Source organism: Vigna radiata, chromosome 2 (genome assembly GCF_000741045.1).
Source record: "Vigna radiata var. radiata cultivar VC1973A chromosome 2, Vradiata_ver6, whole genome shotgun sequence".
Taxonomy (NCBI): Eukaryota; Viridiplantae; Streptophyta; class Magnoliopsida; order Fabales; family Fabaceae; genus Vigna; species Vigna radiata.
The window spans coordinates 3,379,004-3,402,942 of NC_028352.1; the positions used below are offsets into that span (position 1 = coordinate 3,379,004).

At 32.9% G+C, this 23,939-nt stretch overlaps 5 protein-coding genes across 7 annotated transcripts; 3 read left to right on the forward strand and 2 right to left on the reverse strand.

Moving 5' to 3' along the window:
* Positions 1 to 234: 234 nt before the first annotated feature.
* LOC106755242 (probable NAD(P)H dehydrogenase (quinone) FQR1-like 2) lies at positions 235 to 1,857 on the forward strand. Its single transcript, XM_014637358.2, has 2 exons — positions 235 to 1,016; positions 1,410 to 1,857. The coding sequence occupies exons 1-2, from the start codon at positions 466 to 468 to the stop codon at positions 1,633 to 1,635; spliced, it is 777 nt and encodes a 258-aa protein (XP_014492844.1). The 5' UTR covers positions 235 to 465; the 3' UTR covers positions 1,636 to 1,857.
* Positions 1,858 to 2,382: 525 nt separating this feature from the next.
* Positions 2,383 to 6,802, forward strand: LOC106756618 (dolichyl-diphosphooligosaccharide--protein glycosyltransferase 48 kDa subunit). The gene is made up of 13 exons (XM_014639115.2): positions 2,383 to 2,717; positions 2,899 to 3,035; positions 3,617 to 3,742; positions 3,960 to 4,013; positions 4,112 to 4,225; positions 4,594 to 4,649; positions 4,748 to 4,789; positions 5,027 to 5,102; positions 5,228 to 5,299; positions 5,400 to 5,525; positions 5,614 to 5,718; positions 6,064 to 6,147; positions 6,531 to 6,802. The coding sequence occupies exons 1-13, from the start codon at positions 2,456 to 2,458 to the stop codon at positions 6,576 to 6,578; spliced, it is 1,302 nt and encodes a 433-aa protein (XP_014494601.1). The 5' UTR covers positions 2,383 to 2,455; the 3' UTR covers positions 6,579 to 6,802.
* Positions 6,803 to 10,018: 3,216 nt separating this feature from the next.
* On the reverse strand, positions 10,019 to 10,574 carry LOC106755908 (putative lipid-transfer protein DIR1). Its single transcript, XM_014638136.2, has one exon. The coding sequence runs from the start codon at positions 10,522 to 10,524 to the stop codon at positions 10,219 to 10,221; it is 306 nt and encodes a 101-aa protein (XP_014493622.1). The 5' UTR covers positions 10,525 to 10,574; the 3' UTR covers positions 10,019 to 10,218.
* Positions 10,575 to 16,308: 5,734 nt separating this feature from the next.
* Positions 16,309 to 18,324, forward strand: LOC106755737 (UPF0496 protein At4g34320). The gene is made up of 2 exons (XM_014637948.2): positions 16,309 to 16,824; positions 17,040 to 18,324. The coding sequence occupies exon 2, from the start codon at positions 17,060 to 17,062 to the stop codon at positions 18,179 to 18,181; it is 1,122 nt and encodes a 373-aa protein (XP_014493434.1). The 5' UTR covers positions 16,309 to 16,824; positions 17,040 to 17,059; the 3' UTR covers positions 18,182 to 18,324.
* Positions 18,325 to 19,697: 1,373 nt separating this feature from the next.
* Positions 19,698 to 23,263, reverse strand: LOC106776327 (probable 1-acyl-sn-glycerol-3-phosphate acyltransferase 5). 3 transcript variants are annotated; one of them, XM_014663767.2, is made up of 6 exons: positions 22,981 to 23,263; positions 22,431 to 22,567; positions 22,246 to 22,312; positions 21,010 to 21,839; positions 20,602 to 20,732; positions 19,698 to 20,228 (listed from the first exon to the last, which is right to left on the reverse strand). In XM_014663767.2, exons 4-6 carry the CDS (start codon positions 21,579 to 21,581, stop codon positions 19,786 to 19,788), a joined length of 1,146 nt encoding a protein of 381 aa, XP_014519253.1. In that variant the 5' UTR covers positions 21,582 to 21,839; positions 22,246 to 22,312; positions 22,431 to 22,567; positions 22,981 to 23,263; the 3' UTR covers positions 19,698 to 19,785. The 3 variants fall into 3 exon arrangements, with proteins under 3 accessions (XP_014519253.1, XP_014519244.1, XP_022633975.1); XM_014663758.2 differs by lacking the exon at positions 22,246 to 22,312; XM_022778254.1 differs by lacking the exons at positions 22,246 to 22,312; positions 22,431 to 22,567.
* Positions 23,264 to 23,939: the final 676 nt, after the last annotated feature.

Consider the following 23,939-nt stretch of genomic DNA (forward strand, 5'->3'; position numbering starts at 1 on the left):
AATAATCATAAACACTAATAATATTAATAATCATAAACACCATTATGAACGAATCAGATACGATATTAAAATCTTATAAAAAAATGTTTTCAAAGTATATTTATCCATTAAATATACCTTTTACTTGAAGAGTGATCACTGACTTAACAATTCAAGAAGCAGCATGCCAGCCAATAGCCAATTTATAATTCATCTTATTTTAATAATTAAAGTAGTTCGTAGGTAAAGTCAAATCCAATCTTCTTCACGTTACACGTTTTCTCTCTTCCTCTCTTTTTGTTTTGTTATTGCAGTTTAGGCAGACCTATGATGCAAAGTTAACCAACATTTTATTCCATTCTATCTGTTTCCTTCTTCTTCTTCTTCCAATATCTGTCTCTGTATCTTGTCTGGCAAGTAAGACAAGAGTAGCCTTATACTTTAGAATCTTCATCAACGACAGTATTCTCAGAGGCTTGAATTTCAATGGGGAAAGGAGGTGGTTGCTTTCCAAGCAAGACAAAGGCACCAGTTTCTGTATCAGAAAGAGATCCAGTTAGTGTTGAAAGTCCAATCCCGGCAAATGATCCAATTACCACAAACCAGGAGGGGGAAACAACAGCAACAGAAACAGCACCGGCAACAGCAACAGTGAAAAAGCTGAAAGTTTTCATTGTGTTCTACTCAACTTATGGTCATGTGGAGTCATTGGCAAGGTCCTTGAAGAAAGGGGTTGATTCAATTGAAGGAGTTGAAGGAGTGTTGTACCGTGTGGTGGAGACACTTCCTGAGGAGGTCTTGCAACTCATGAAGGCACCTCAGAAGGATGATTCGGTGCCACTCATATCTGCTGAAAACTTGGTGGAGGCTGATGGCTTGCTGTTTGGATTTCCAACAAGGTATGGAAGCATGGCAGCACAGATGAAGGCGTTTTTCGATTCAACAGGTCAGTTGTGGAGAGAGCAGAAGCTGGCAGGAGTGCCTGCTGGCTTCTTTGTCAGCACTGGCACACAGGGTGGAGGTCAAGAAACAACCGCGTAAGAAAAAAAAAAAAAACCTTTATTTCAGCCTTGATTGATGCATGTTAGAAATAGTCAATATGGATTACAAAATATAAATTACATCATATGGTATAAATCTCAGTTTAGAAGATAGTTTTCTGAGATTAAATTAGATTTAAAATACATCCATAAAAGCTGGTTTTGAACTACTTTGAATTTAGCAAACCTTGTTTGAAAATGTTCAGTGTCCTGTCAGAGACAATTGAGCGAATAAGTTGTATGCAATACCATATGCACTGTTGTGTAGAATGAAGCAGTGAAACCTAGCAATTATAGTTATGCAGTACTGTTGGTGTTTTAATGGTAAGCATCATGATTGGGAGACAGACAAACAATGATTAAGATTGCTTTTTATGACTATTATTATAGATGGACAGCAATCACACAGTTAGTCCACCATGGAATGCTGTATGTTCCTATTGGTTACACCTTTGGTGCTGGAATGTTCGAAATGGATTCAATCAGAGGTGGGTCACCGTATGGAGCTGGAGTTTTTGCTGGCGATGGCTCAAGGCAAGCTAGTCAAACAGAACATGCCCTTGCAGAGTATCAAGGAAAACACATGGCCACAATAGTCAAGAAGTTAAGCCACTGAACTTGGGTTTTCAAATTCTCATTCAGTGGTACGAGGATTTTCAATTGTTGTGTTTATTATTTCTACAAGATTAATCATCACAAGACAAGTGTTAAGAACAACACAGTTTCTGTTCTTTCTTAACACATTGTCTGATATTCATGAATTGTACACATTGTAAACTTCATGTTCGTCATTCTGTTATGTTTGATACATTTATAATTGAGGTATTCTTGGTGGAAATTCAGAAATTGTCAATGTTTTTTTTTTTTACAAAGATTTCTGAAAAAAAAAGTATTTTTTTTTAAGTAAATAACTAGAAGTTCCTACTAAGAAGCATTTACAATTACTTACTTAAATATAATAATTATTCCGTTATTTTGTTTGTTAAAAAAATAAAGAAATTAAAAAACAACTACAAACTTTATCTCAGAAAAAGATAAGTACATCTTAAAATTATAATGATTTGATGTAACAATATTTCGTATATATACAATAATCCAATACAATGGAAAAACTTAATCTAACACGGTACGTTTTGGGTAGTTTCTTCCTATAATCTATATAAATAAATTTAAATTGTGCAATTATTTTTTGCACAATAAAAAAGGATAAAATTAAAAGTTTTATTTATACGGGAGTGCAGGAAGAAACATATGGGGGTGGAGGCAGAATTGGGCTGTAGTGGCCCGAGTCCATTAACTATGGGGAAAATGATAATTTTGATTAATTAAGGGGGTGAAAAAGGTAATTTGTGAAAGATGAGGTAGAAGAAGAGGACTCTGAGAAAGTCTGTGATTGACTCGCAGCGGAGAGAGGTGTGGCAGTGTTGTTGGTAGCAATGTCGAAGCTCATCTTCATCTTCCTCGCTTTCATTCCTCTTCTCTGCACTTCCTTCACCCCAGAGCGACCCTCAGATCGGCGCGTCCTCGTTTTGCTCGATGACTTCGCCATCAAATCCTCACACTCTCTCTTCTTCAACTCCCTCAAATCTCGAGGCTTCGATCTCCATTTCCACCTTGCCGATGACCCCAAAATTGCGCTTCAGAGATACGGCCAGTATCTCTACGATGCCCTAATTCTCTTTTCCCCCACCGTTGAACGTGAGTTTTCCATTCCCCACCCCTCGTTGCTATGATTTTTCCTTTTTTTTTTTCTGAAAGCTTTTGAGATCTTGATTTGTGTTCGCATTTTGCTAGTGGGTCTCGAGGATATGCGGGTTTTGTCTTGTCTGTGTTTCGAAGTTTTTATGTTTAGCTAGCTGAAACGAAGGTGTTTTAATAGGTTTTGGAGGATCCATTGATGCTGCAGCAATTTTGGATTTTGTTGATTCGGGTCATGATTTGATTGTTGCTGCTGATAGCAATGCTTCTGATTTAATCAGGGAAATCGCCACCGAGTGTGGAGTGGACTTCGATGAGGTGCTTGCGATCTTATTAGCTGAATTGATTTTGTGTAGATGGTTTTCTTCATGTATGGTTGTCGTATTCCAGTACTACGGTCCTGTAATTTGCTTAGTTGTTGTTATTTTTGTGTTTTCAACTCAAACGATAAGGAAGGGGATCCAAAACGAAATTAAGAAGTTTCTGAGTTTGAGGCCTGGAGAAACCTCTAGAAATGCGTAGGAGAATAATTGGTTTTCTAAATATTCTTTGCCTGCAACCTTCTTACCATCCATTAACATATATGCCAAACTACACCCACACAAACATAACGGTTTCTGACAGAATAACAAAATTACAAACATAATCAAATAGAAGAAAAGAGAAAAATTACAATGCGTTAATTGATGGACAAACCGTCGCAACTATGAGGGCGCATAGTCGTTCTCTTAGGCCTCTGATCCTCAGTAAGATCAGTAGCCTCACTCCCCGCCCATATACCTTGACCAATTGGGCCTGAGTTGCTACTAGTGGTGCTGTAATTTCCTTAGGTTTTATTTGTATGTTATGTTAGCGCATTCAACTTTCAAGCCCTACACTTTGCTATTATTTTTTTCTAGGATCTGGCTGCCATGGTTGTGGATCATTCTGGATATGCAGTATCTGCTACTGAAGGGGATCATACATTGATTGCTAGTGATGATTTTATCAAGTCTGACGTGATATTGGGAAGCAAAAAGATTGAGGCAAGTGAATTATTAAATTTGTTAAGAACTGTGTTTTGCACACTGAGTGTTTGAAGCACTTATGCTTGCACTATTGTTTGAGGTCATAAAGTTTATGTTTTTTATTCCTTTGCCGTTTTTGTCCTTTTTCTAAATGGGGTGAGGTTTGTATGTTAGTGGCAAATGCTTCTTGCACACTGCAGTGTTCTTTTCTGAATTTTCTCACTACATATGACAGGCTCCAGTTCTTTTCCAAGGGATTGGGCATTCACTAAATCCTACCAATAGGCTGGTAATATTTATTTATCACAGTTCACATGTTGGCATTAGCCATATTGCATTTATAAGTTTACATTTCGTTTGGTTACACTTTTTCTTGTTTCAATCCAGGTGTTGAAAGCTCTCTCTGCATCTCCTTCAGCCTTTTCTGCTAACCCAAAATCTAAACTGACAAGTCCTCCATCACTCACTGGATCTTCGATCTCTTTAGTTTCAGTTATACAGGTATATTATTTCATCCTCCACTTTTATTGCTTGTGTGTATTTGTGTTATTTACTTCCCTCATTTGTTCATTTTTGGTTGTCTTTTAACGTACCCTAGCTCTTATGGATTTGAAATACACAAGCAAGGCCTGATTGTTGATGTTATTTTCATTATTTTAATTGCTATTACCCTTTTGGTAGTACAATTTACAGTAGTTATAAACAAAAAGGTAGTTTCAAAATATCTGTTGTTAAGTTTACAGAATACAATAACCTGTTTCATTTAATGTGCTAAAATCATTTTGCTGTTCATTGCATGTTTATGTGGACTTTAATTGGGAATCTTTGCAGTAATTCCTCATGTATTCTCCTCTTTTTCTTTTTGGTAGGCAAGAAATAATGCCCGGATATTGGTATCTGGCTCATTGAGCATGTTCAGCAACCGGTAGGGAAGCTCACTCACTAGTCTATCAGGGTTGTTTTGTACTTACTTATATGTAAGATCTGAAGCTCATTTTTCTGTAAACTGGAATTTTTCTGCAGATTTTTCAGGTCAGGTGTGCAGAAGGCTGGGAGTCCAACCAAGTGAGTAAAGAATTAATCCTTTTTTTACTCTGTTTTTTTGTCAATTTTTCACTGCTTTACTAGCTGCCTTCTCTCTTAATATTATCGATATATGGTTTCTATCGGCAATATTGCACAATTCTTGCACTACGCCCAACATACCGTGGACTGTCTTTCCCACCTAAAATTTGATTTTAGTGAAATAGTTTCTGCAAAAAAAATACTTGCTAACTCTTTTTTTTGTTTTTGGAATAACAGACATGAAAAGTCAGGTAATGAGCAGTTCTTCACCGAACTTAGCAAATGGGTTTTCCATGAAAGAGGTCACCTCAAGGTAAGAAAAAAGATCTGGAAGACAATTTTATCGTCATTGTTCATTTATTTGATATTTGACAACATCTCATTTAGCATCATTACTACTAATTAATATGTTTACGCTTCATGTTTTGATATATACAGGCATTGCAGTTGCAACATCACAAAGTTGGGGAAGCTAGTGAACCAGCCATATATAGGATCAATGATGATTTGGTGATCAAAATGTTCCAAATTTTATATATTGTTCGTTACATTTTCTCTAATTATTACATTTCTTTCTGTTGCCACTCATTTGCCCGATCTTGTTGTAAAGGAATTCTCTGTTGAAATTTTCGAGTGGTCTGGGACATCTTGGGAGCCTTACGTAGCTGATGATGTTCAAGTGCAATTTTACATGATGAGCCCCTATGTCTTGAAGACTTTGTCGACTAATGGCAAGGTGCTTTTAAATTTCCTAATGGCCATACTCATATTTTTCTCTAATAAACCCTTATGTAAAGTTAACTGGATTTTCTGATCTCTTTCAGGGCCGTTATTTCACATCATTTAAGGTTCCAGATGTCTATGGTGTTTTCCAATTTAAAGTTGAGTACGAAAAACTAGGATATACAAGCTTATCTCTATCAAAGCAGGTAATTGCCGGTGCTCTAAATTATTTTTTTGTATTTCTAAGTGCCATTTTACCAAAATCCCTCTTTTCTGCATCATTTAGATTCACTTGTGTTCTACATCTTTGCATGCATCCGTAATGACTATCTCTTTAAAGTTGCCTTTATGGTACGTTGTTTTTCCAAGCGTATACAGTTCAAGCAGTTGTATTTCAGAATTAATTGCCAAATTAGAGTTCCTTCCTATTAAATCAGCTTGAATGCTAATCTTTGGCATCAGTTGTGAAACTTATTCGCTGGAGTAAATACATTATAATAAACAGAGTCTTGTAAACAGTATTTATAAAGAATGTTGAATTTTCAATGTAGATTCCTGTTCGTCCCTTCAGACACAATGAATACGAAAGATTTATACCAGCAGCTTATCCCTATTATGGAGCAGCATTTTCGATGGTAAGGATCTCTCTCCCATTATTTCATTCTCGTTGGATTAAGTTAATCTACAAATTGGGACATGATCTCTGTACACGATTTGGAAAAATAGTTCAACCAAGCAGCTAACTTGAAGCTTGTGTGGTAACTGAGGTGGTTCGGAGTTCTAAACCACCTAATAATTCCCTTCAAAATGGAAATGGGAGAGTTCACCTTTTTCTTCTAATGACTGAACTGCTTTAAACAGTTTTGATGAAATATGGTTGGCCCTTCTGTTAATGTCCCTGTTTTCCTTGCTTGGAGGTTCTGTAATTTTCAGTTGTGAAGTTGGTATTATGTCTATGTATGTTCTGTTCTATCTCTAAATGGCTTTTAGGTAATGTACTCTTTTGATTGTGATGCAGATGGCAGGTTTCTTCATCTTCACTGCCGTTCATCTATACAACAAGTAGATGTGAACCTTTGCTTGAAGATACTGTAGTCTGTAGTACGGACCTATTTTGAGTTCGAAAATTTTGATTAGGCAATGATATAAACGTATGGTTTCTAATTTATGATAGATGCGTTACTTTCTTAAATCCTCTTAGTTGGCCTTGCATTCTAACATCATACTATATTTATTTTACAGTAAGCATCATTTGTGATATTTAACTGTAAAGATTTGCCTATTTGTCTAGCCATCTTTTTTGAGATCTAAGAATTAGCTTTAAAATAATCATTTACACTGTTTGAAAGGATGTTATAACCAAGTTAAATTTATGGATTTTGACATTGGTTTATGTTTGGAGTAATCAACACCACTGGCTAGTGAAGGTGGCAAAGAGTTATCATGGTTATCAAACTCGTAATTCAACACCACTTACTTTACGTTTCGACACTCATCTCTCAAGTTAGTTAATTCGATAGTAAACTTGTTTTTGGAGGATACTTGTTAAATTTATTGTGAATTTGGTAAACTCGACTAAATTTGTAATGTAATAAACTAGTTGGTGAGTCCAATGGCTTTTCTTCAAATTTATAAAAACAACGAAGATTATAATTTCTTTGTGTGAAATTAGCATGACGTTCTTTTCCATTGTCACTGGCGATTAGAGATCCAAGTTTTCTGCAATTGTCACTCTTGCGACTGTTGCAATGCTGCGATCTTCTGTGTTGGTGTTGTTGTCATGTTCATGTTGTTTTGTAAAGTTTGGTGAGAGATGAAATTTAGGGTTTCCTTTAGTCTATTATGAGTTTATGGGCCTTGATTCAACATGGTTTTGTTGTTTTATATAATAAAGTGTGATAGTAGCACTAAGAAAACAAAATTGAACCATACTTAAAAATTAATAAGGTATCTGTTTTTTCTTTCAGGTTTATAATGGGTTTTTGCGGGGCTATTTTTTAATCATGATTTAAGATTTGATATATATGAATTTAAAAGTTAAATTTGATCTTTTCTGTGACTAATATATTTCTTTGGGCATGTTAATAACTAATTAAAAGTAGGTTAAAAGGTGTTGCCAACCTTCTTCTTTTGCAATTGAAAGAATTGTAAGTTAAAATATCTTTCCAAATTTAAAAGAAGAAATTTGTATTTGCCTGTGGTTTATTTTGAGGTTGTTTTGCAAGAACAAAGAAATAATTTTTGTTCTAATAAATAGTTATTTTATTATTTCTTGTCATTTATTATACAATAAATGAATGAGTAAAATATTTCAAAAATAGTACACATGAGGTTATGTAATAAGAAAAAAATTATTATAAATATATTTCAAAATTAAAAAAAGAATATAAAGAAATGCTTTTACAAGATACCTTTCATGATTTATTACTATCCTTTTTTTTCTTATTTAGTATCACATTATAAATGTTTCATTGTTTAAAATAAATATACAAATATTAAATATTTATGAAAGTAAAAAAATCATAATCTAGTTCAAAAAACTTTTACGTAAAAAATAAAATAAAATAAAAAAACAATCTGTCATTTGATCCTATGCACATGTTCGAATAATATCATGGCCAATTTCTGAAACAGATAGAGGAACGAAGAAGAACGCAATCTAGTTCAAAAACTCTGAAATGATGAATAATGGCATTTGAATGTGAATGATTTTACAGGAATTTGTATGGTAAAGTTACTAGTAAACGCCTTGATATAAGAATCAGAAATAGGCATTTATCAGCGAAACTTCCAGGATTCAATTTCGGCCTCCCATGAATCAGAATAAGCACTTCAAACTGAAGCTTATCTGGGATTATGAAGGCCTATGCCAAATATTAAACAAAATCAGAATCTCAAAAAACAATGTAAAGGAAAACGAAACGCTGCTACAGAGTTTAAGGAGCGAAGAAGAAACAGACATTATTAGGGTTTATTTGCAGCTTAAGCTTCTATCATACACATATATAGAGTTGCCAGCCCATTATCGTTGGGCCCACGAAAGCAAAAGCACAGAGGAAACCCGGCCCAAAATATTTGTTTTATTAGAAAGAGAAAAGAAAAGAAAATAACATTATAGTTATTTTCTCATGTTTTACAAAATAAAGAAAACTAAAAGATTTTTTTTAAAAAAAAAATATGATTCTTTGAATTATTTAATTATATATTTATTTCCAAATAAATTACTAAATTTTATTTTTTTTTCTCAAACTTTTCAAATATTTTTTAGTTTCAAAAAGCGCTATTTAAATTATTTTATTTAAATGTTAAAAAAAATTTAAAAGAATTTTCAAATGATTTGTTTTTAAATAATTATTTAATTAAAGATAAAAATTGATGATTTGTTAGAGCTAAAGAAATATATTCGAATCCTAATTTAAATTGTATTATTTTCCTTTTTTCTTTCATATTTATTTAAACGGATATTATTGTATTTCAGTATTTGGAACCTTCTAGTACTCCCACGTTTTCACCCAACTTGTGATATTTTTTTAAGTGAAACTCCAAGCCCAAATGTTAGACAAATTAGTTGGTATCTTCCAAATTACTAGGTATGTGTCACATTATATATTAAATTACTTCAAAACATGTATAGGATTTTGGTACAGATGTACTTTATCATAATTTGTTTTAAAAGCAATATTCAATTAAATGTCAAAATAAATAATTAAAAACAATCAATAAATACAACTATTTATAATGGTCTTTCATAAAATAAATGTATTTCACGTGACATGTACAGTAAGAATAAACATGTATTTACTTTTCCATTACTTTTTATTTTCTTTCCATTGTTTTTTTATTATATCAATTATCTATGCGAAGTTATTTGAGCATCTTATTATACTGAAAAATGATTCTCCCACGTATTTTTACAACATAAATTATTATATAGATTTTATTTAATTGAGAAATCTGAGAGTTGATAGTGCGAATGGTTATCTCTAATCCACTAATTTTATGTTTTTTATTTAATTATTTTATGCAACTGACTTGTCCAATATGGTGCTTTTATGGTCACTTGTTGATTGTTGTACACGGTCGGGAATGTTTTCAACTCATATCCTTTTCATTCCTTTATTTGGATAACATTGGCTAGCATATGTATTTTTTAATAAGTTTAACTAATAATTTTTATTTGGTTCAATACACCAGGATTTTCACCTAATAATACTCTTTAGATGTGTATATATCAAAGGCATTCCAACTAATAATTTAATTGATGAGAAATTATAATAAAATCTTAAATTCAGATTAAATATAATCAATTATTTTTTTACTTTGATATGTATTTATAATTTAAATTGAATTTATGATTAATAACGTTATAATCATAACTCAATGATTGATCATCCATAGATCTCGACCATATAATTATACTGTACAATTTTCGAATCACGAACGATAAATTTTTGTATACTTTTTATTGTATTGTTAATATAAGTATCTGGTTGAAGTTGTTTGGCATAAGAAAAACGAAAAGCTCTTTGAAAGAAAACGACAAGTACATTAACAACAACAAACCAAAATAAGATGTATACAGAAACTAGTAGCGAAAGAAGCAAATGGTATCATTACAACAACATCAACAACAGCAAACAAACATAACATTAGAAAGCATAAAAAAACATAGTTAAAGAGTAGATAAGAAACGTTGATGAGGTGGTCTAGCAGTGGAAAGAGTCGACAACCTTGCACTTAACAGGGAGTTGCATGCATTTGTTGGGATCAACACCATATAGAGAGAGCAATCCCGAATCCTTGTAGCGGCAGAAGCACTGAAGATCAGCCTTTGCAATGGCTGAGCAGCAATCAGAGTTTGGATCGACAGGGTTGTCCCCACTCACACTTGCTAAGCATGCCTTCAACCCATCTTTCGGCATGCGGCAAAACGATTGCGCATTCACTTGGATCATCACCATGCCCAACACCATCATCACCACAATCAAAACCTGCTTCTTGCATGCCTCCATCACTCTCAATATGCTATTTAACTTCTCTGCTCAATCTCATTCACATTCACTCTCATTGCAAGTCTCAGAGTTATTATATAGAGAGAGTATACGAGTCCGTGACAAAGTGCGCGCTGGCTGATTCGCAATACCATGGGAGTATGGGGCCACCTATCACGGGCATGCAAGTGCTTCTTTCTTGCTTTCATGGAATAACTCCATCTTCGCACTATTCTAGGTGGTTTTTGCTTTTTTTAATGTATAATAATATGTAACATAGTCACATGTCAAGTTCCATGGGAGAAGAAGCTTCACAGTGGACACTAGAATACAAACCGTATTACTAGATGATATCTTAACAATTTTTTTAGGAAAAAGTCTTTTAACAACTTTTTTTGACAATGCATATATGGTAGTTTGTGATTGATCCGTTTCAAATATTTTTTTAGAATAAATTCAAACAAATCAATAAAATGATAACACGTGTTCTGTTGTGAAAAAGTTGTAAAAAGAAGTTGTTAAAGAATTTTTTTTTATTAAATATTATCTCCAACAACATTAGTGAAAGTTTTGCATTTAAAGAAAATGTTTTTTTAATAATTTTTTTGACAACTTTTTTATAATTGCTTATATGTTAGCTTATGATTGGTCCGTTTCAAATATACGGACCAATAAAATAATGACACATAATTTATTGTAAAAAAATTGTTAAAATATTATGGCCCTTAAAGTAAATACCCCACAACAAATATTGCTAAGATATGAGGTGAGGTTTACACCCCACTTATATATTATAAATTGGCCTTATCTCTAGTCGATGTGGGACTTCCAACAGATATGATAAATGTGTAGAGAACTTTTGTTAAAGAAAACAAAATTTATTTAGATTATTATTCCATAATTTACAAAGAATGAAGAAATCAACAATATCAAGTAATAAGATAATTTCAAAACTAAATTAATAATAATAAATAAAAATAATAATAGACGGCAAGTAATTTAAATTGAGCAACAAACCTTATAATTAACTCAACGAAATGATCCACGTGTTTGGAATGTGAGTGCCGAACTTACATTATTTTTTTGAGGTAGTATGCTTTTGATAATTAGAGTGATTATTGCTTTGCTTTCCATAAATAATAATAATAATGAATGGATTAGCACATTCCGTTACACTACCAAAGTGAAAGGTCACGAGTTTAGATTGACGTGACCACTTATATAACACATGCAATTATGACAACCATCAACATCAGTTAATTTCAAATATTCCAACATCTAATATTTAATTATCTCCAAATTTATCAGATAATCTTAATGGATTACGTATGACCCATTCTTCAAATCCTTACTTATACTTAATTCCCCGTTCTTCGCTAATTGAAATTAGTTATCTCTATTATGCCAGTGCAATCACAACGTAACATGCAGACAATGTCCAAAACAAAATAATCATGTATAGCTTTTATTCCGTGTTAGTTTATAATGATTTTCTATCATAAATTTTTAGATTTGCCAATGAGTGTAGTATTCGTATTCAAATATCTTATAGCAAACATTGAGATGAGAAATAATTTTTTATATTGTTTAATATATTATGATTGTTGGTCATTGAGATTTATTTGATGAAAATAAGGTTGGAAAATGTAAGAAGGTGGGAAGTGATAGAAAAGAATATCAAGTTGTGAAGAAAATGCGTTGCTTCAAAGCATTTAGATTGAAATGTATAGTTTTAGTTCCCTTACACATATTTTTCTATGTATTAAGGCTACATACAAAGCATCTAGTGCATATTTCAAAACATAGGGTCATAGTCAGCAACATACCATCCAGTTCAATCAGTTTCAACTCCTTGATGCTCAAAGTGAAAACCAATCAATTCGCAACACGTTTCACAAAAACCAGGTCTCAGATTTCATATTTACGTTAAAAAACACCTACTTGGTCGGAGCACGCGCATGCCTTGCACACGACTTCCCCCATTTTGTTTTCGCGATGATTTTGTCATTAGCTTTGTTGGAAGTGACACATATACATTGAATAAAACTTCTATTACAGATGAGTTCTATGAAATTGAATTAAATTTAAAATTCACTTTTTAATATAGTGTCAAAGTTATGACTTAGAATTTATTTTAATAAGATTTGTGTTTATTAGACATATCACTTTATTTGTGATCGAGTTATTATCAGAGTTTAGTTCCACATTGATCCAAAATTTTGATAAATTTAAATTATATAAATATAAATTTCATCTTATAAGTCGATTTTGTATGAATGAATTAAACCTTTTGACTTCCTAATAGAAGCTTTATTGTTAACTCATTCACAAAACTATTTAGTTCATAAACACAACGGATTTTTTAGTACAAGTTCAATTCACCTACCTTGAACAAGAAAAAAACGATGATATTGGACAAGTTCACCGATAGTAATAGATTGTAAAAGTTTTATAATTATCTTACAAAAATTGATTTAATTTGGATAAGTTTGGTGTTGGAACCAAAATATGTATTCGATTTGTGTTTTGTAAACGGTCAAATTGATACAGACAATAATAACAATGACGATGAAAATAATATCTTAGTGATCATAATCAAAGGTGTTTAGTTGAAGCAAATTATTTTAAATAATCAAATCACTTTTTTATTAGGATAAAGATTACGTATGAACTTTATTTTAATGGAATGAATATCTAAATACTTAAGACTTTATGGGAGAGAAAGTGAAAGAAACGTGGTGGATATATAACAATAATGGTATATGTTTGTATTCGAATTGGTTTTCTCCCATCATGTTTTTGCTTGGAAAAGTACATAATTGTAACTGGCTTTCAAACACTCACACAATATGATGTCGTAAATAAGAATAGAAAGAAAAAAAAAAACTATTATATGTTCAATGTTTTGTGTATGATTACAACTAATTATTGCGTTTATTATGAGTAAATTCGTGTAGAGAAAAGAAAAAAACATTATTGGAATTTGATTATGCAAAAATGGTGGTATGTTTTGCGGGCGCTACGTAAAGTGATAACGTTTTTGGAGCAACTCATAGGTTGGTTTATATATGTGTATACTCTTCTACAACTACAACTTTAAAGCTATGTTCATAATTATAGTATTTTTGTTTTCTAGTTAATGCAAAATTATTCACAAGCCCCAGAACATCATGTTTAGGAGACTTACAAGTATAATCAATTAATTCTGCCAAATATCAAACTAAATGAACTTTTTTTTAATCTCATACACACTTATATAGTCACCTTATTTTTACAGAACTTAATTAAATGCTTATAAAATATTTTTAGTTCGGAACTCCATTAAAACTTTTACAAAACTAGTTAGAAATAACTCACTTTAGTTGGGAAAAAAAGTAATCGGAATATTTAAAAAATAAAAATTGAATAATTATAAAAGAGAGAAGTTAATATTAAAAAAAAATACTACAAATAACGTTAAAAGTTATCATGAAAAATATTACAAATAGCGTTAATACTACAAATATTTCAACCCAATCAAATGTGGTTTTGATAACTCGAGTTCATCTCAAAGAGAATAAGTATTTTTATAATTAACATTACATATAGAAAATAAATGTTGTTCTTGCATTTTACCATGTGTTGAATAATATGTGACCAATTAATGGCAATTTTATTTTTCAAATACCATAAGAAGAATATGTCCTCATGAGTTAATTTAACAAAATTTGTATATCAAAATGACAACACATGGATAAGCACATCCTAATCATCCAACAATGCAGGTTAGGTCTAATCATGAAGTTTAAAACTTCAAGGTTTTCGGTTATGATTTGAAAGAATAACTTTTGACCTTCATATGACAAATTGCATAAAGTGATCCAATCTGCTGGTTTGATTATAATCTTTGTCGGTTTCACCTCACTGAAGATATGGCCATTAACTCTAATTTTGAGGTTTGTATAAAATACTTTAACGAGTCTAGCATAATAAGTGGGACTATGAAACTACACAAAAAATTTTAAACTTTGAAACAATATAGGTTTATGAAGTTCAATCCGATTCATCGATGAACCATGACACCATGATTTTAGGTGAGAATACATTTCGTAAGTAGACATTATATTCTTTCATATTGGCTGAGGATGTGAACCACTTTGTCTATTGTAATCAATTTACATATTATTGTTTAGGTAAGTCATTAATAAGAATTGTATGTGACTTTTCATTATGTGTTTTACCACTTTTTGCCTTTTACTTAAAGAAAATAAAATCATATCCCACAATAAATTATCTGTGTAATAGTAGATTTAAGAAACGATCAAGTCATTAAATATATATTTCATTCATGAAGTCATTACAACATACTAATTATTACAAACAAAAAAGTAAAATAATACATACTAAAAGCTAATAAAACATTTCAATTTAATTAACCATAGAACATGAATTGTAACATATAAAAAACAAGTTATATGTCAACATACCGTACTAAACCATGGAATATAACAACATACTGATCATTACAAACAAAAAAATTAAAATAATAGATACTAAAAGTTAATAAAACATGAATTGTAACATATAAAAAATAAATTAAATGTCAACATACAGTACTAAACCATGGAATATTACATATAATTAATTGTTAGAAAGACTAATTTAAAGAACTAACACCTATTAGTATCTTCTAACATCATCTTATATAACTTATTTCAATAATATGAGGGAACATTCTCATAAATCATTTGACATATGAAAAAATTTAAAAAACGATCACATTAATAATCTTTTAATACAATCATTTACCTTTTTCCTTTGAAGTCAAAAGTTATAATGTATAAGAGAATCTCCACTATTTAAAAGGAAATCTTTCTATAAAATAAAACTCATCTTTTCATGTACATTGAAAAATATAGTTTCAAATAAAATGTAAAGTTATTTTTATCTTTTAATACATCTTACAGTATACATCTTACCAAACCTATTCCAATTTGTATAAACATAGCTCTTCTAAATCACCACAAATGACTAAAAAGAAACTTATTACTTAATTGCAAATTGAATACGTAACTGAATAGTAAATTTACAAACAAAGTGGTTTATTCCTATCAATAAAAAAAACACATGAAAAATAGAATAAAATATTAATAAAATGTTTGAAAGGATGTGAGATAGAATATGTTTATGTGTGACTTTTCCATTCTAAATGAAATATGGAGAAAAAAGGTTGGAGTCCAACTATATTTAACGCCCAATAAATTTTTACACATGCTTTATATTTATTATTAGGTTTAATTGCTTCTTTTGTTTTGGAGTGTGTCAAATTCGTTCCCTTTTAGAAAAAATGTCAATTTCGTTTTCATATAGAAAAAAATTTGTGTCAATCAAGTCATATTTGTTGAAAATCATTGTTTTTAAAACTCACTTTATCCACATATTTGTTGAAAATCGTTGCTTTCAAAATTCACTTTATCCATTGTAATATCAGGGATCGGACCTATGAAATAGTTATTATTCAAAACTCACTTTAAGTTTTTAACACCATTAGTTTGTATTTAACGAAGATGACTTGATTGATATAAATTTTTTCTGTATGGGAACGAAATTGACATTTTTCTAAAAAGAAGACGAATTTGACACACCTCGGCACAAAACAAACCATTAAACCTTATTATTATTATTTTTATATATACCAAAGATAACTTTTGTAATAATTAAAATACTCTCTCTGTAAAGTGGAGCTTGTAAAGTAAAACTAATTTGAGTAGAGAAATTTGGGCGCCCCACCGCGTTCTGAGACAGCCATTGGGACTTGTTGAGCAAACAACCTTAGTCGGTTGTTCAGTAAATGTGTGGTGTTAAGGTGAAGCTAGCTCTTCTGGTTCTTGAGCTTCGCTAAGTTGCTTCTGACGCTTTCTCTCGTCTCATCGCCAACTTGGTTGCTTTGCGCGTTAAAATTGTGCACTCTGTGGTGTAAACGGGAAGAAGGGGAACACAGAACAATAGGGTCCAGTTTCAAGAGAGAAAAGAAGGGTCATTTCGTTGCTTGCAGCGTTTTCCATCTTTTAACACCTCATTTTCCTCATGCGTGCAAGCCATTCTAAAATTTCAACCCACCCACATTTCTTGGTTCTTAATCGCTTTAATTGCCTTTAAGATTCTGCATACCCTCCTCCAACTCAACTTCATTGCTTCATCCTCTTCCTTTCTTTTCTCCCCACACACATCACAAAAATAAAAAACCAACCTTTTGCTCCATCGCCTTTCATTGTCCTTGTCCCGGATTCCTTTTCTTCAATCGTTTTCAAAGGCCTCAACTTTTTCTTATTCTCCATTTGGGTCTGTTTCAATTTTCTTATTCATTTTTTATAGTCTTTTTGGAGTGACTGGAATGATATTTATGTTTCTGATAGAAGTTCTTTTAAATCACATTTCTTTTCTGTGAATTCTGGACCGAAAATAGTAATTTTGGTTATCATTCTCTTGATTGCTTGGGTAAGGAATTAATGGCACATGATTCTGACTTCTGAGTTCTGGCTTATTTTGGTTATTAGATCATTCGAATTATAGCGGAATGGGGAGTCACATGAGCAAGAAGATGCCTGAAACTTCTACTGTTGGCCTCGGCACCGAATTGTTGCACTACAAAACTGAGCTGAGTTCTTATGAGGCTGCTTGCAAGCTTGATTCTGATTTGCAGTTCTTTGACATCACACTTCAAGCTAGAACAAATGAGGTAATCAATACTCTTGCTGCTGGTGTTGAAGTTCGGGCCCTTTCATTTGAGTCTCTAAAACAAGTCACAGAGTGCCTTCTGGAGATGAACCAGGAAGTTGTGAAGGTAATCTTGGACTGCAAGAAAGACATATGGAAAAGTCAAGAACTGTTTGAACTGGTTGAGGAATACTTTGAGAACAGTCTGCAAACTTTGGACTTCTGCACTGCATTGGAAAAGTGCCTCAAACGTTCTCGTGACAGTCAGCTGCTAATCCTTGTGGCTCTTCAACAGTTTGAGGAGGAATCAGGGTTGGGTGACAACCGGTACGTGAGGACATTGCAAGAATTTAAGAATTTCAAGGCAGCTGGTGACCCTTTCACTGAAGAATTCTTCCAGATATTTCAATCTGTTTACAAGCACCAGATACTCATGTTTGAGAAGTTGCAACTCAGGAAGAACAAGCTTGATAAGAAGCTCAAATACATCAAGTCTTGGAGGAAGGTTTCCAGCATGATCTTTGTGGCTACTTTTGCTGCAGTCTTGATCTGCTCCGTTGTTGCAGCAGCTATAGCAGCACCACCTGTTGCAGCTGCAATAGCTGCTGCTACATCGATCCCAATAGGATCAATGGGAAAGTGGATGGACTCCCTCTGGAAGAACTATGAAAATGCATTGAAGGGGCAGAAGGAAGTGATTAGCTCAATGCAGGCTGGAACCTATGTTGCTATAAAGGACTTGGACAGCATTAGGGTTCTCATTGACAGGCTAGAAATTGAGATTCAATCTCTATTGCGTAATGTGGATTTTGCCATTGAAGAAGGAGCTGTGAAAGTTGCAATAGAAGAGATCAAGAAAAAGCTTGGAGTGTTCATGAAGAATGTTGAAGATTTGGGAGTTCAAGCTGATATGTGCAGTCGTGACATTAGGAGGGCAAGGACAGTGGTCCTGCAGAGGATCATAAAGCATCCCCACAACTAAAGACAGTCTCGTGTCATGTCTAATCTTCCAGTAGAAACTTAGATGGAGAATACACCTTCTCCTATAATAAATTTTCTAGATTCATATAGGTTCATGTTAAAGGAATAATTACCAGGCATATTTGATATGCCTTGATTCTTTCATCTATTCTTTAATTCATGTCATAATAGTGCACTAACGTACATATTTATGCTTTGCTCATATATATATATATATATATATATATATATATATATATATATATATATATATATATATGTATGTGTGTGTGTGTGTCAGTGTCTTGAAACATATTCACAAATCAATTCAACAACCGAGTTGATAATGCAACCAACGTTAAGCTGCAAACAAACAAATACTTGCATGTTATGTTTGACGTGAGATTAACCGAACCTGTGATATGTTCTTGGAATAATCTCCCAAAACGGTATCTTTTCATTATCACTATGATATACTTTTTCTTTGTCCTTTACTTAAATAATCTTGCTAGAGTACGTATGGTAAGAACGCCATGTTTACAGTTTTTAAGAACAATAAACTCTCTTCCCAAATATTTAGCACAATTATATATATCTTAGAATTGCGAGTTAAATTAAAACAACGAAACTTGTGTTAGTTTATTCATGCATTACGTGATGCATGGATACTTGTTACATGCAAAGTATAATTAAGTTGATGTAAAAACGTCTTTATGTATTTATTTTTTTCAAATGCACTTTCACCGTGTGAAAGAAATATAACTGGTTGTCTACCATTGTAAAATTTATTCTTTGACCTTTTTTTTTGCTAACGATGAATTCCCTCAGGGATAAGTCCGAAAATATTTATTGACATATTTATAAAGTAATATACAATTATACATATCATCTTCTTAAATGGGAAAAAAAGTTATTATATATTGTTGAAGATTATGGGACCCCCACTAATTTATAACAATATGTCTTATAAAGATCGGTTGAGTTTCTCCTTAAAGGGAATAATTATTGCGAAATGTGAGTAAACTTTGCCCCGAAGGAACTCTTGGAACGTGATTTCGGGGCGGTATCTTATAAGTTATAACTTCCTTTAATTATCGTTCGTAAAAAAAATACCAAGTTGGAACTAACACGGAAGTGCTGATTGATAAATGTTAAAGGTGATAGAGCATAAGGATTACAGAAACTGAAAATGGCTAACTTTATCCGAAATTCCCTTAAATAGTTCTTAACGTTAGGTCAGTGACGTTGCAAATGTTCAACGTCAGCTTTGGAGATGGAGCTTTCGTACGTACAACTCAAGTTGAAATCAACGTAAGATGTGAAAAACAATTAATGTTTACCTGTGTTTTTGAAGCACATGCACAACCACCTATGTTTATGTTATTGCTTTGACACGCCAAGATCTTGTTCAGATAAAACCACTGGCACCGAAATATTAATTGTGACAAGAACTTGTTACATATTAAACAGGAAATGGGTGGTATAAAAAACATAAGACCTGTGAAGTTGCAAATTATGCTTGAGCAATGAGAACAATAAGCCAAAACGTGGTAATGGTAATATCAAGTTTCATACTTGTATACTGTAACAGAAGTCATACAACAACAGACAGTGCCTTCCACCTATTCATGTATTTGAAAGGTGGCAATTTGATCTCGTCTTCAAAAGGGTATGAATGGGCTGTGGCCGAATATTGAAATAGGTGGCTGGAACCAAATAAGAACATACTAGAGACACATAAAGTTTAAACCAGAGGGAGGAAAAACTGTAGTACATGCATGTGCCTGTCACGGCAACAATTGTCATACAATTTAAAATACTCTTCACAGCAGAGAGGTCCCTTTGTGTTGCTGGATCAGGAAACTGACCTTGGATTTGAAAATTGGAAAGCAACTGATCCTTCAACTGGAATCTATTTATCAACCAAGTGGACATTTCACTTTCTGATACTGGGATAGTATCGATGGGGATGCAACGAATATGAATATGAACTTCAGAAGGATCCACCCCAAAGACATTGTCCAAGAAAGATGGGCAGCGGTTTTTGTAGCCAATGGTAACATCATAAACTGAATGAAAAGTTACAAGAATTTTAGTGGCAGGATGATATGATTTACAATTGTTACACTTTCAACTTCCTATTGATTGATATCATTGCAAATAATATTATATATGCCATTTTATCCAAAAGGAAAGAAAAAGGCTCATTTAAGATCTCCTACATTCATCAGGTGGCTTCTACACAAGTTTATTTTCTTGCAAATGACAAAAGATATAGACAGATGACAGTGCTGCAGATTTTGCATTATAGTATCAAAAGGGAAGAGCAAAGTAGCCCATGAACAATTCTTGAATGAGTATACGGACTAACTATGAATAAAACTAGTGTCAAACACTTTACCAGTAATTATATAGACAGCAAATAAGGACAAACAAGATAACCTGCAGTGAGAGATTCCCTCAGTTCTTGCAAACAGGCGCAGAAGCCCTTTGTCTTCGGAAGTAGAACATTTTTCAGAACTGGTAACCCATGTTCAGCAGCATACTTTTGACTCCGAAGGCACTTTTGGTCACTGCAAGAATTTTTTTTTAACAGAAGAGACATACAGAGTTACATATGCTACATCAACTCAAACTGGGATGAAGATTGTTTAGTTTGAAAGTCACCAGTGGAAGAGTGGTGACAGCATGTTTTTTTCCTAACTTGTTTTACGGATGTTTCAAGAGAAAAATAGCAAGATTAAATAGCAATGATCAGAATCAAAGATATTTAACAGTGTATCAACAAAGATTTTGCTGATGATTGCCATAAGGTAGGTAAAAAAGAGAAGACATTGGCAAGTGTCTTACGTAAAATCAGTGCCTTCTGGGAAAAGAGCAAGCCAGAGAGGATCTTGTGGATCCTTGAATGTTGAAAGCATATGGCGCATGATTGACTCATCAGCCTCCCACTTTCTTTCCACTGGGATGAACTCTAGTATGTGAAATGACCAACCAAAAACTGGAAGTCTCATCAAGCTGCTCTTAAGTATATATTTTATATATCCAAGGCATCCCTTCCTCAAGGCAAGGTCCCATAAATACATCCAATCAACCTCAGTTCTATGATTTGCGATCAGTAAGATCCGTTCTCTCGAAGGAACATCATCTCCAGAAAACACAACTTTAGTCTTGTTGATCTTTTCAAACAGAAAGGGCCACAAGGCAAGCCAGGCACCAAAGAAAAAGGAAGTTGCTCTCCTGCTGTAACGGACACTAAAAAGTCGAACTATAACAGCACTTATAAAGCCAAAGAACACTAGCATTATAAATGCTGTTGAAAGCAGAACCAGAAGACACACCAGACCCCTTAAAATTCTCAATGGTGCTAGAGCCTGATACTTTGCTCCAAAACATGAACTTGCAGGTGTATGAACAGCCATATCCTATATCAAAAGCAATCACAGAATACAAGAGGAAAATACTGCACTGCCTCTTTCAGAATTGCCTCCTCAATCGATTGACCAAATATGAGATATCAATGATCCTGGATTGGCAAAACAGAAATAATTGCTATGGCAACTGGGTTTCTGGTAGTGACGCTGACCAAAACAGCTGGACTCTGCCAGCTGTTTTGACCTTGTAGTTGATGACTCAATAAGAGAATGATTTCTGACAATTTTGGCACAAAATGAATGCACCTGAAAGAAAGTCCAGCATATCTTTACCATGAAGGACATCGAGTATCATGAAGCATGAAAGTGGAGAACAAAAGAAATCAGAAAAAGAAAGCCTACACATTACTAATGGAGAACAATTTCAGCATATGCAAAATAAAAAAATGGCATGGTATTATTACTTGTAATAACTTGGCTAAAAGAAGATCAAGGAGTAAATAAACAGTGCTCTTAAGAAAAATCAACCTTTTCATAAAGCCAATGTATGAGGGAAGCATATGCAACGAATAGAAAGGATGCCAGAGTAACATTCTTTTCCAGCTGGGCCAAAATAATTCAATTGTTTGACAACACTATATACTATACTATAGGAAAGACAATCAAAGCATCCAGCATGTGTGATGTGTTAGAGTAGCAACGAGATAAGTACCTTATGATGCAAAAGGGGTTTGCTGTGGGGAAAATCAACCAACGTTGTTATCACAATAATAACACCACTGTTTGGATAAGTTATAAGAGGAGAGTGTGGGAGCATGAGAGAAACATTTGTTCTATATCATAAAGACATGATGCATTAAAATCGGGATTTTACCACCAACTAAGAAACAAACTCACATCCAAATGTATGACTAGACGGCATCTTTCCTTGTCCTTTATTTCTGGTGATCCTTGCAACAAGGCGTCATGGAAACCCCTATGTAGGTCAAGTCAAACTCCACCCAAATAAAGACACAATCTCCCTCAATCTCAACCTACGGTAACCTCAGATAGGGAACAAAAACATAAACATGATTAAAACAGATAAAAATGGCATGCATCCAGCATCCTAGCAACACATAACATTATGATACCAAGTATGACCACAGCTAACAAAAACACGACCACTTGGGACACTGTTGACGACCTTGTGTATAAAACAAAACCACATTATGCAGAAAGGGTAATTTTCTTCTTCTTTTTTGCCATTTTAGAAAATAAGGGACAAGATGGATGAAGCCCCATTTCCAAAAACCTTACATTTGCATACACTGTTATACAAGCTCGGATCTTTTTTTTTTTTAAAAAAAAAGCTTATAATTTTGGAAAAGAACACTGATCTCTTGCAAAGTTGGAAAACAGCAAAACCTCTGAGGTGTAATGATGCAATGAGGCTGAACATCCTCACCTTTGATCAATGTTGTGGCACTTTTTCAGCCCCAGAAAGACACTGAGTGATATCAAGAAAACACAAGGTGAAAAGTGAGGTTGCAGCTGGTTTGGTTGTACAGTGAGATTGGATAGAAGGTAGAAGTAAGGTGTAGAATGTGGGTAGGGGAGTGTTCTTCCTGCAATAATAGTACCCTCATCTCCACTATTGATGTTTCGAGTTTAACAACATACACAGTACCGGTGAAAGAAAAGCCTCCAAAATGTAGGAAACTACAAAGCGTGCCACCTGCTTTCACGGTACGTTTTAATGTTCCAAAGAAGTTTCATTTTTTTCAATACACTGCTAACTAAAATCTGTACGGTGTTACTATTTGAAATAAATGATATCTAGAACACATATTTTTTATAACATATAATGTGTGAATTTGTTATTGGTTAAAAATTATTCTATGATTATTATTATGGATTAAAGTATAGGGACTAAAAACATATTTAACCCTATTATTATTGATTGTGGAATAATTTTTGACCAATCACATCATCAATGTTTATTGTTAAAAAAATGTTTTCTAAATATCATTATCTTTTTATTAAACAATCTTTTCAACACTAATCACATATATTCAATTATAATAAAATAATATTATTATGAAATATGTATTGTTTTTTTTGACGTTTTAAATATCTTAAACACGTTTTGTAAAATATGTTTTTCCTCTAAAATTTAAACACATTTTTCTAGATTTATTTCGCGAATGATTTTGACAAATTTTTTTCTTGCTTGTAAAATATGTTAACTCATTGTTTATGAAGGGTCTAGTTGGTTCTGGATAATGAAGTGAGTCAAGTATTAATACGTTGATTGTAAACTTTTTTGCATATCATAGAACATATTATAAATTTTGTTTACCTATAAACACATTCAGTTTCCACCTTATTTTTAGTTTTCGAGTTTTGAGAACTCGTGTACATATA

Excerpts from the sequence above, each read along its gene's own strand:
- LOC106755242 (XM_014637358.2), top strand. The coding sequence starts at position 466 with ATGGGGAAAGGAGGTGGTTGCTTTCCAAGCAAGACAAAGGCACCAGTT. Across the intron at positions 1,017-1,409 it reads GGAGGTCAAGAAACAACCGC|ATGGACAGCAATCACACAGT; the intron begins GTAAGAAAAAAA and ends CTATTATTATAG.
- LOC106756618 (XM_014639115.2), top strand. The coding sequence starts at position 2,456 with ATGTCGAAGCTCATCTTCATCTTCCTCGCTTTCATTCCTCTTCTCTGC. Across the intron at positions 5,103-5,227 it reads ATGAAAGAGGTCACCTCAAG|GCATTGCAGTTGCAACATCA; the intron begins GTAAGAAAAAAG and ends TGATATATACAG. Across the intron at positions 5,300-5,399 it reads ATAGGATCAATGATGATTTG|GAATTCTCTGTTGAAATTTT; the intron begins GTGATCAAAATG and ends CTTGTTGTAAAG.
- LOC106755908 (XM_014638136.2), bottom strand. The coding sequence starts at position 10,524 with ATGGAGGCATGCAAGAAGCAGGTTTTGATTGTGGTGATGATGGTGTTG.
- LOC106755737 (XM_014637948.2), top strand. The coding sequence starts at position 17,060 with ATGGGGAGTCACATGAGCAAGAAGATGCCTGAAACTTCTACTGTTGGC.
- LOC106776327 (XM_022778254.1), bottom strand. The coding sequence starts at position 21,581 with ATGGCTGTTCATACACCTGCAAGTTCATGTTTTGGAGCAAAGTATCAG. Across the intron at positions 20,733-21,009 it reads CCAGAAGGCACTGATTTTAC|TGACCAAAAGTGCCTTCGGA; the intron begins GTAAGACACTTG and ends AAATTCTTGCAG. Across the intron at positions 20,229-20,601 it reads GAGGGAATCTCTCACTGCAG|TTTATGATGTTACCATTGGC; the intron begins GTTATCTTGTTT and ends CTTTTCATTCAG.